General features: G+C 50.1%; 1 protein-coding gene across 1 annotated transcript; it reads right to left on the reverse strand.

The window, feature by feature from the left end:
- Nucleotides 1-832: 832 nt before the first annotated feature.
- B9D2 (B9 domain containing 2) lies at nucleotides 833-11,103 on the reverse strand (the record flags this gene model as incomplete). Its single annotated transcript, XM_084256598.1, has 3 exons — nucleotides 833-1,146; nucleotides 4,343-4,468; nucleotides 11,016-11,103. The coding sequence occupies 3 exons, from the start codon at nucleotides 11,101-11,103 to the stop codon at nucleotides 833-835; spliced, it is 528 nt and encodes a 175-aa protein (XP_084112724.1).
- Nucleotides 11,104-11,569: the final 466 nt, after the last annotated feature.

The following is an 11,569-nucleotide window of genomic DNA, read 5'->3' on the forward strand; positions in this document are numbered from 1 at the left end:
GGCCCCTCGGGGCGCTGCCCGGTGCGGCGGAGGCGGGGCGGCCGGGCGGGCTGGGTGGCGCGGTGGGGACGCGGGCGGGCGGCGGGGGGTTTTGAAGCCGCCGGGCCCCACCCAGGAAGCGCGCGCGGGGCGGGGGCGGCTCCCAGGGGGAGGGCATGGGGGGGCCGAGCCACCCTCACCCCGCGTGGGCGGGCTCTGAGGGGGGTCCCTCAGGCCCGGGGGGAGGGGTGGGCACCCCGCTCCGCCCCGCCGAGGGGGTGCTGCCTCCTGGCGGCCGCGCGCTACCCGGGCGGTCCACGGAGACTCGCGCGCTTGGGGCGCTGAGCAGGGGCCACCGAGGGAGAATAGAGACGGGGCCCATTAGAGGAGGGGTCACAGGGTACGGGGCTCAGTGGAGGAAAGTGGGGGCGGTGGAGCAAAGGAGGGGGGCCGTGAGGGAAAGGGACGCCCCCGGCGTGGGGAGGAGGGAGAGGCTGAGGCGGAGGCGATGAGGAAGGGTCTGCCCCGAGAAGGGACCCTGAGGAAGGAGGGTGTGGCGGGGCCTTGACGCAGGCGGGCACCAACACTGCGGAGCTGCTCGCCTTTATTGAGCACTCTCCCTGCTAAGCAGCCTCTTCTCACCCACATGCGACCGCCCCATTTTACAGCTGGGGAAACAGGACACCGGAGTGGCAGTCACTGCCTGAAGGGCCCAGCGGGACAGAAGCAGTGCCTACCTTCGCAGGCTCAGGTCTGACTGTCCCCAGAGCCCACTCTTTTGACGGCTGTGCCATCCTGCCCCTCCCGGGGGTCTGGGGGTGTGGATACGGATCGGGCAGTCTGGCAGGGTCCCTCAGCATTCCACACCATAGCGGTCGAAGTGGCGCAGCAGCAGGCCCAACTCGAGGTGCACAGTGCCACCCGCGGCCGTGTGCAGGCGGTAGCGGTCAGCCCCGCTGTAGATGGCATCCCCGTGCAGCAGCTGAGGGCCACCTCCCACGAAGGCCCGAGCCAGCTGCTCCCGCCAGCTGCCCAGGGGCCGCCATGTGGGGCAGTCCAGCTGATGAGTCCCTGGACTGCTGGGCACATGACAAAAGCCGTAACCAGCCAGCTGGCAGCGGCCGAAGCTGTCTTGGGACCACACCTGTAGATGAAGCCGGGGCCAGCCTGCAGGATGGGAGGGAAGGCGGTAAGGAGGGGAGGTATAGCCTAGCCACCTGCTCCCAGATACCCCTCTGTCCCTTCTCGGGGTTTCTGCCCCATCCTCCTCCTTGAACTCCCATGTCTACACTGTAGCCAGAATGATCTTTCCACATCATGTCCCTCCCTTGCTCAGAACGCTTCCCTGGTGCCCCAGTACCCTCAGTGTAAAGTCCAGTCTCCTCAGCATTCATGGCCCTTTGGATCTAGCCTCTACAGACTGCCCTCTGTAGCCTCCTCTGTGCCCCCATGTCAGGGCACATGAGCCCCTTGGGTCATGTCTCTAGATGCCTCCCTCTTTCCTTCCCCACAGCCCTGTCCTGTCCTCCTCTCTGGGCTCAGGCCTTTAAGCTGTGACCCCCCCCATTCACCTTCCACCCGGCAGCTGGAAGCATCTTCCTCCCCCTCCAGAGGTTCCCCAGTGTCCTCGGTGTACAGTTTGGCTCTTGAGCCTTGAAGGCAAAGCCCTCTGGCCCCATTTCACCTCCATTCTTATTCCCCCTCTGTACCAGGCCCTCTCCTAGAAGCCGGCACATGGCTGTGAACAGAGCAGACAAAAATTCCCTTGGATAGCCGACATCCTAGACAGTGAATGTAGTGCATAAGCAGATTATAGGGTATGTCAGATGGTGATAACTGCTCTGGAAAAAAGGCTGGGCAGGGTGGGGGTGGGGTGCAGTTTTAGAAAGGGGGTGATCAAGAAAAGTTTCTCTGAGAAAGTGACACTTGAGTGTTTTGTTTTTTTTTTTAATATTTTCCCCCATTCTATGGATTATTTTCGCTTTCTTTTTTTTTTTTTTAAAGATTTATTTATTTATTTATTTATTTATTTATTTATTTATTTATTTATACAAGCACTGGCTACAGTCAGAAGCACGGGAGGGTGAGAGAATTCACCAGAGCCAGAGCGGGGAGCAGAGCAGGCAGAAGGACCGAAGTACACTGCTGAGGGGAGCAGCGGGCGGCAGGAGAGGTCTGCGCGCCATGTGGGACCCTCCTCTGGTGGCCGGGGAGCAGCCGGGGATCAAACTGGCGCTGCAGAGGCCTCTGCAGGCAGCTTCGCAACCCAGCGCTCAACCACTGCGCCACCGGGGAGGCCCGGCACTTGAGTGTTTAAGGGAGAGAAGGGGGCCTCCCTGGTGGCACAAGGGGTTAAGACGCAACCTACAAAGCTGTCCGCAGTCACTACAGCATGAGTTCAATCCCCGGCCAGGGAGCTACCTACATGGCGCAGCAGACCTCTCCTGACTTGCAGTGTATTTCAATCTGTCTGTTCTGTTCCCCACTCTGTGGTGAGTCCTCTCACCGCCCCCCAATACCTCTGGCCTGTACCCCAGTTCTTGTATGCATAAATAAATAAATCTTTAAAAAAAATAAAGGAGAGAAGGGAAAAGTGCACATCTAGGGAAAAGTGCTCTGTGTAGAGGGAACAGCTCGTGCAAAGGCCCTGAGGTGGAACACACCAGTGGAATCAGTGTGGCTGGAGGGAAAGTAGTGACAGAATCAGGCTGTGCAGGGCCCTGTGATCATGGTAAAGTTTGGGCTTTTATGCTGCTCATGGAGGGTCTGAATGGAGCGAACACCTGAGGTGATTCAGGTGTTCACAGGGGCCCACACTATGGGGGTGGGCCTACTGTGATCATTCAGGAGAGGTGAGGGCGGGCAGATCTGGGTCTTGAAAGAGAGGAGGGAGGAGAAGTTACAGGATTTAGGATGCATTTCAAAAAGTAGAGCCAGTTGGATTCCTTGATGGACAGAATCGGGGGTTGAGAAAAGAGGCAAGGATGACAACATAGGGGTCATGGTGTCTGCAGGGCTGAAAGGGCAGTTATCTGTCTTACCCGGCAATCCATCACCCACAGGGCAGCCAGAGAATCTTTTAAGATTGCAATCAGTAGCCTGCTCTTGCTCCCCAGCGCCTTCAGGAGATGGCCTCAGCTCTGTGGCCTGGCATTCAGCGTCTGAATGGCCCGCCCCCCTCCACCCCCTGTCTCCTCATCTCTTCAGTCTTGGTCCTCCAGATGCCCCTGGCTGACTTTCTCCCTTGAACCAACTTCTTGGCCTAGAACCACCTTCTAGCCCTCTGCTTTATCAGCATCTATTGGCCCTTCACAACAAAGCGCAAACATCCTTCCTCCCAGAAGCCCTCGGTGAACTACCAGCAGAGTCAGGTACCTCCTCTGGGCTTCCACGGGCCTTTAGGATCCCCTATCACAGCCCTGCCCACTTGGGGCTGCCAGTGTCTGGGATGAAAAAGCCTAAGAGGACAGGGCTTGGGGGCTATCTCAATCAATGACCTCTCCCTGGCCTTACCCAACACAGCCTGGGCAACAGGGCAGGCAATCAGTAGATATTATTCATGTTGTTGAAATATATAGCATCTTTACTTAGATCAATTCTTAGAAACTACTTGTCTCCAAGGACCCAAAATTTCTACCAGAAAAGCTTTTCTGGTAACTCTCCTCCCCAACATACTCACTTCCCCTCTAAGCAGTACCTCACTTCTCAAGCTGAGAACTCCTGCCTGCAGAACAGCTACCAGCACTGGGATGGGGGTTGGGCCGGGAATGGGGGGGCCGGCTAACCTCCTCCCAGTTCCTCCTGATTGAAGACACCGTTGGCGTGTCTTTAAAAGATACGCTGCGCCTTCCTGGTGGTGCAAGGGCTTAAGTCTAAGCACTATGAAGCAGTCAGCAGCCACTACAGCACAAGTTCAATCCCCAGCCAAGGAGGTGACCCACATGGCAGGGCAGGCCTCTCCTGTCTTCGCCCACTGCTCCCCTCAGCAGTGTATTTCAGTAGATCTGCCTGTTCTGTTCCTGACTCTGTCTCTGGTGAATCCTCTCACCCACCACACCTCTGGCCTGCACCCCAGCTCTGAGGCCATCTCTATTTGTATGCATAAATAAATAAATCTTTAAAAAAATAAAAGCTATCCAGTCCTCACCCTGGTCACACCTTGCCCCCTCTCCACCAGCCCTGACCCCTGCCCTGGTCCCACACCTTCTAGACCAGGGATACAGTTCAGCTTCTCCAGGGCCAGGCTTGGTGGGGAAAGGCAATGGGGAGCAGAGATAGAACTTGATGTGGAGAGCCCCAGCAGCTCTGGGTGCTACTAGCCCCATTCCCTCAATTTGGCCTGGGATGCAAGCCTGGAACCTACCTTGGAGACCTTTGGTGGCAAAGTGCAGGTCAATGGGGTGGGACCAGTACGCCATGTCCCCGATCTGGGGGGTGTCCACCTGTGTTTGGCCTTCCCGCAGGCCCGATAGGAGCTTCCATGCCGCCCCTGCAATGAGAGCCACGACACAAACAGATGGGGGGTAGGGGTGGCAGGCCATCATTGGGAAGGGATGCCATTGGTGGAGGGAGAACCCCATCTCTCCTTGGCATTTGGAGGCCAGGGTCACAAAGCGTGGACTCTGGAGCCAAATGCCTGGGTTCAGCTCCTGGGACTACTTCTTCCTGCCTATGCAGCCTTGGGGAAGTTCCCTTTCCCTGCCTCAGTCTCCTCACCTGTAAAGTGGGTATAACGATAATGTATTCTTCCTAATTTGGGTATGAGAACTGTTGATCTTTTGATTCTATTCCTCCCAGAGAAGGTCTTTGTGTTCCTTGCTTTTATCTACCGTCATGTGGAGAACGGTAGGAAATGAATACACACGTAAGGTACAGCTATTGCTAAGGGAATCTTGGCCGACAAGCAGCTGCAAATTTGGTGGGTATGGGTCAAGCACTGAAAAGCTGTTAGAGCACTTGCCACCTCAAGGATAGGTTGGTCTCTGAGAGGCTCAGATTGGCACTGGACCACCTGCCAACCTCTCCAGACAGCTTACATGCCATGAGGTACTCTGTAGAACTAAAGGCTGCCCTCAGGCCTAGCTGAAATTGCTAATGTGCATGTAAACCAAACATAACAAAACTAAATAAAACCCAAAAGAACCTAAGGGAAGAATTTTTCTAGTTTCTTTGCCCTAAGGCCAAGGTTTTATAACCTCCTTGGTCTCCACCACTAGGGAAGAGAGTGCTGGCTCTCTGCAGTTTTTCTTAGAACTATATTCTTCAGGAGTAAATTATCTCTATCTTGGGAAACCAGAAAAAAGGCATATTGGTTTGAATTGCTATTTGGATTATTAAGATAATGGCCAGATAAGGATACTTTGAATTGGAAAAACTATATTTGAAAAGTTTGTTTTTCATTTAGAGTTTCTTAGCAGTTAGCATCTGGGTACCTACAGGAACAGGAAAGGAAAAAAAGGAAACGGAAGCTGGTTTAAATTTAAGGCCTTTCTTTCCACTACCTTAGCAGGGGCTCTGGGTCCTAGAGTGACAATATACTTTGCACCCTCTTGGGTCCATGAAATTGTTCAATATTCTCAGAAATATTTTCTGTTCATCTGGCTGAAATCTGACAAACTCTCTGAAAGGATCAAAAGATCTTTTTTTTTTTTTTTTTTTACCAAAGGGAAAGCTAATAATCAGACCCCATAGGGATTTTTTAAATTGTTCCGACTTTCTGACTTTCTCCCTTAAGCGAAATGTTCGCTGCAGATAAAATACTCTCCACTTAGCAATATCAGAAATAGGAATCTAGAGATAGTATCAGCCCCAGAGCCTTGCATCTCAGGTATTATCTTAATGGATTTTCTCTCTCTCTCCAATCTTCAGGGAGACAAGACACAGAAAACAAGAGGAAAAGAAACAGGAAGCGAGGGGAAGCCCTTTTAACTCTACAGGCGGCTGCTATGGAAATTATAGCCCAGGTACGGGTAGTACTTTTCAAAGATAATCTGAGCCACCTACTCACGGTTTGCTTTTTTTTTTTTGTAAAGATTTATTTATTTATGCATACAAGAACTGGGGTACAGGCCAGAGGTGCAGGGGGTGAGAGGATTCACGAGAGACAGAGTGGGGAGCAGACAGGTGGATCTACTGAAATACACTGCTGAGGGGAGCAGGGGTGAGACAGGAGAGGTCTGCTGTGCCATGTGGGTAGCTCCCTGGCTGGGGATCAAACTTGTGCTGCAGTGGCTGGCGATAGCTTCATAGTGCTAAGACTTAATCCACCAGGGACGCCCCCCTACTTGTGGTTTTGATATGAATGCACCCATGATGGCAGATGGTTCCTTGCCTAGACTCTGGCCCACAGCCCCAGTGGGACTGCTCATCAAAGGGCCCAGTTGTTCTTTTAAAAAATGAGTTTTTACATTGTACGCAACTCACCGCAAGCACTTTTTTTTAGTGTCTGTTTATATCTGATTGTACATTTGTATATTGTGCGTGTCTTCCCATGTGTGTTATGTATGTGACATTCCCACCTCTGGATGGCATTACTGAAATTAACTTGTAAGTGGGTTTAATTATAAGCATTTATAGGGCCTCCCTGGTGGTGTAAGTGGTTAGGATGCAGCCTATGAAGCTATCCACAGCCACTGCAGCATGTGTTCAATCCCTGGCCAGGGAGCTCTACTTACATGGCATTGCAGACCTCTTCTGTCTCGCTCGCTGTTTCCCCTCAGCAGTGTATTTCAGCAGATTTGCCTGTTCTGCTCCCCACTTTGTCTCTGGTGAATGCTCTCACCCCCACACCTCTGGCCTGTACCCCAGTTCTTGTATACATAACTAAATAAATAAATTTAAGAAAATAAGCATTTATAAAAGTTATTTCCAAACACTGTCAAACAACTGAAACTAACCCAAATGCTTGTATTCGAGTTAATGTGACCTGGGATAATTTTTGGTAAATGAAAGCTAGCTTAAAATGGATGGTTTTATCTAAAACAAGGCTATCTATAGAGTTAGAACATTCGGTATTTATTAATGGGTTTATTAATCAAAATAAGCTAAAATTATTTAACAAGAAAAATATCGCTAGTATCAAGAGACAACAGGCCTAAGATGGAGTTGTTACTGCAAAGCTCATGTCACCAAATTCAAGACTTAATACTTAACTGACTTGCAGTTGCAACCCAGAAACGTCAGCCTGGAATTTCGGGTCAGGTAAACTTGCTTGACAGACTCCCATTCAACATAGTTGCTAGAAGTAAATGTTTTAAATAGATGTCCATGGGATAAGACTTTTAAAGTGAACGTTCTAGCAGTAGTTTTGTTTGTCTCACAAATATCTTTGGTAACATGAAACATTTAGAGTTTTGCTGTGTTAAAATTCATTGACTATGTCGATCATTCCCTAATAAGATAAACTGTTGAACCCTTAATGATTGGATGAACTAAGGTTACTTTTGGCTTCTTATTTCAGGAGAACTAAAGAAATTTGGGCCTTTTAGTAAACATGCCTTATGCCCCACTGAAAAACTATACTACAAGGAAGTGTCCTAGAAATGATGAAAATTTATTTGTAAGTTTTCCAATCTGATATGGTGTAACTGTTCACAACTGCTTTCTGCTTAGTTTTCATTAGAAATGAAGGTTTCTAAGGGTTAAGAATTGGAATTAATGTATTAATTAAAGCTAATGGAAATAATTGGAAAAGTATCTTTGCAAGCAAAGAAGTAAGATACATGTTTTCAGTAAGGGAAGGTATAAGGAATAGAGCTGAGTTTTTATTATTATTATTATTTTTTTTTTGAATCCTCGCTGCAGAGGCTGAGGACAGCTTCACAGCACAGCACCAACTGGGAGGCCCAGAACTGAGTTTTTAATTAAGGGGAAAGAATGTAGATTTTGTTCTAAAGAAAAACAGGTATTTTGGAAAGGGAAATAGGAAGGAAATGGAGCAAAATATGAAAGTAAAAAGTTGTAAAAGAGGAGGGCCTCCCTGGTGGCTCAAGGGGTTAAGACAGCACTATGAAGCTACCCGTAGCCACTGCGCCGTGGGTTCGATCCCTGGCCAGGGAACTACCCACATGGCGCAGCAGACCTCTCTTGACTCGCCCGCTGCCCCCCTCAGCAGTGTATTCAGTATATTTCAGCCTGTTCTGTTCCCTACTCTGTCTCTAGTGAGTTCTCTCATATCCCACGTCTCTGGCCTGTACTCCAGTTCTTGTATGCATAAAATAAATGAATCTTTAAAAAATAAAAAAGTTGTAGAAGGGGAAAGGAGCCTTTTTATCAGAGAAACCTGGCTATAAGACAGGGCAGACAACTAATGTCAGAGCGTCTGGTCTGTGTCATATGAGCTCTGAGTTCCCCACCCCACCATGTGAGTTCCCTTCCTTTCTCCTTGAAGCCCCAGACCCTCACCCCATTCATTAGCTCAGGATACATATACTCATTTTGCCCCATTGGTTTTAGAATCTACATCTATGTGGTGTTTCCCCATGTAATTGAATTTGTTCTTTTTTCTTGCTAATCTGTCTGACATTAATTTGATTGCTCAGCCAGCCTGAAAATGACCCAGAGGGGTAGGGAGAAATTTCTTCCACACCACCACAGCCCACAGGGCCCCTCGTGGCCTGGCCTGTACCTCCTTTTGTGAGCTCATCTCCGCATCTCTGTCCCTAGCCCTTACCAACCTCTAGCCTCACTGGTCATATTTTTATTCCCCTTCCTCAGGGTCTTTGCATTGACTGTTCCCTCTGCCTAGAAAGCCCTTCTACATGTTGCCAGCCTCGCTTTGCATCCTTTAGGGATTAGCTCATGTGCTGCTTTCACAGAGAGTTATGCGTTAGCCTCCTATCCAAAAACGAAGTCTCTAGCATATCATCCCTTTTCTTCCTAGTACCTACTGTGGATCAGTCTCCCTAAAATGGTCCCATAGGCTTTCTCAATATGCCCAGGGTAGGCCTCTTCCAATAAATGTCACCTTGGTATGAGGAACCAAATGAGGCCCCAAGAACCTCTGTTCAGGAATACAGATAGAAGTTGAAGACCAGTGAAGGGCCTTCCTGGTCTCAGCTCAGTCCTTTGTTCCTGTCCTAATCAAATGGGCAATCCCTGAGGCCTCTGTTTTTGATGACTGAGAAGAATGTAGTTTCTGGGAAGGGTATCATCCAGGAGCTGGTATATCAGTCAATATGACCTCTCTGTCTGAGAATTTCATCTTTACTCTTTTGAGTAAAGATGAGATAATCCCCTCCTTAACATTTGAAGACTCCCCCTTTCTCTCTCTTTGATGGTCCAAGTCCTTAAACACAGAGGGATGGGGGGGTTTCCCTCAGAGCTCTGACACTACCCTTGTCTGTAGTCATGGTTCTCATTTCTTTATCTGCTTATTCAAATTTTTCTCTCCTCCTGTGAGTCCCAGCAAAGTAGGGATCTTGTACTTAGCTGGATCCCCTGAACCTCAAGCCCCACTTTTGAGACACAGAAAGTACTCAGTAAATGTTGCACAAGTGACCCTAGGTGGTGGGTGCTAATCGGACACCCAACTGACAGGTAAAACAACAGCCTCTGAGAATGAAAGTCACTTGGCTGTTCATCCCATAAACATGGATTGAACACTTCCTGTTAGCCAAGCAATGTTCTCAGTGCTGGGGTACTGTAGACCAAGTTTCCATAAACTGAGCTAGATTCAAACTGGGATCCATGTAAGTGCAGAGCCCAAGTCCTTTACCCAAGCCCTGTGTGCTCTCTGCTGGATTAAGGCCCCCTACCCTCATCCTGCTGAAACAGTAAGTCATGTAAGTTACTATTCCTTCTGGGTCAGATGAGGAAAATACCAAGCTCCCAATCAGGATCTTCACATACAAGATATCCCAATGGCCCTAAGAAGGACAATGATTCCATTTTACATATGAGAAAACCGAGGCTCCCAGAAGGGACCATTCCTGCCTAGGGTCAAACAGAGCAGGTGAGAGACAGGATCCAGACTAGAAACCATTTTTTCCCCCTATTATTTACTCAACCAAAGGATCCCAAATTCCCCAGGAATCACAACCACCCACCTACCCACCAGTGAAATCACAAAGGACCCAGGGCCTGAAGAGATAATGGCGGTACCCACACTTGTTTCCTGGATGTTCCTCTGTGCGAGGCAAGATACCGGGGGCCTTACCCAAAAAACTCCATCCAGGTTACACAAGCCAGGCATGCCCTTATGGAGCACTTGCTGGGCAATGATCCCAAGAGATAAATATTGTTGATATTCCCATAGTAGAGACCAGAAAACTGAGGCACACACAAGTGCCCAAGGTCACATAATTAATAAGCAACAGCAGGTTTTGAACTCAGGCTGTCTGCACTCTACCTCAGCTCTGCTGCCTCTGAGATGCTATTAGCTTCCTTTTTGGGCAAGGAAACTGAGGGCTGAAGAGGTCAAGTCCAAAGACCTCCCCCTACTAAATAAGTGGGTGAGTTAGTATATGGGCCTAGATCTAGTAGCCTGTGCCCCAACCACTACACTGTACCACCACACTATACTGCTCCTGAGGGGAGGCTTGACAACTGGGGCCTCTGAGGTGTGTGTCCAGGATCTACCATTTGGATTAACAAAACGGGGTTCCTACCTTCTCACAGAGAATTATGAATAGAGGATGGCTTCACCTCTGTAAATCTGGGATTAAAACTTCCATTTTACATATAGTAAGAACTCAATAAATGGAGACTATTAAGCAAAGAATTAATAAGATCTGGGAGGGATCCAGGACACTCATACGACAGTGAGTAAAGTCCAAACAGTGAAGGATTAGGGTTAGCTTTGAGGATTGGGAATGTTTGTGGCTAGCCTCATGGAGTCTCATGTTCCTAGGAACTGTGTATTCAGACTGTGGGAGTCAGAGCCCCCAGAGACGGGAAGGGGTAAGAAGGGAGCCTCAGACTCCCGAGGCCAGTGTGGTCCAACTGAGAGTTCTGAGTGCCCATGGAAGAGGAGGCTCAGGGACTGGGTGAGGGATCAAGGAACAGGCAGAGGGGAAATGAATCAGATTCCGGAATACCTGTGTGGACGCCCCACTTGCAGAAGAGGCTACTTTCCGAGAAACCGGTGGCCCCCATGATTTGACCAATCACGTGCACCTCAGCCATGGCCCTGCGAGGGGGAAAATATGACAGCCCTGTGAGGGAAGTGTATCATTATCTCCATCTGAAGGATGGTGAAACTGAGGCTCGCCAAGTAAGGGGCTGTGCTGGGACCCCACGCTGGTTCCGACAAACCATGGAAGTTTGCGGTTTTAAGCATGATCTTAATTGCCCGCCCAGGAGAGCCCCTGGGAGGGAGGCTGAGCTGAGCAGCCCACTTCCTCCGTCCCAGCGCCGCGCAAACCCCGCCCCAGGGGCCGATGACTCCACCCACAAGCACAAGGCCCCGCCCCGTCGGCCCCGCCCAGCTCCACCAGGCGCATGCGTCGAAGTGTAGGGCCGCCTTGGCCCCGCCCCTAGGGCCGCACATGCGTTTTTCCTACCTCGGCGCTCCTAACGGTTAGGAAGAACGGAAGCCGCCGCAGGAGCGGTAGCGCATGAGTCTGACTGACGCTCTCCGCGGGCGCCGGCT

Source organism: Talpa europaea (genome assembly GCF_964194135.1).
Source record: "Talpa europaea genome assembly, chromosome: 16".
Taxonomy (NCBI): domain Eukaryota; kingdom Metazoa; phylum Chordata; class Mammalia; order Eulipotyphla; family Talpidae; genus Talpa; species Talpa europaea.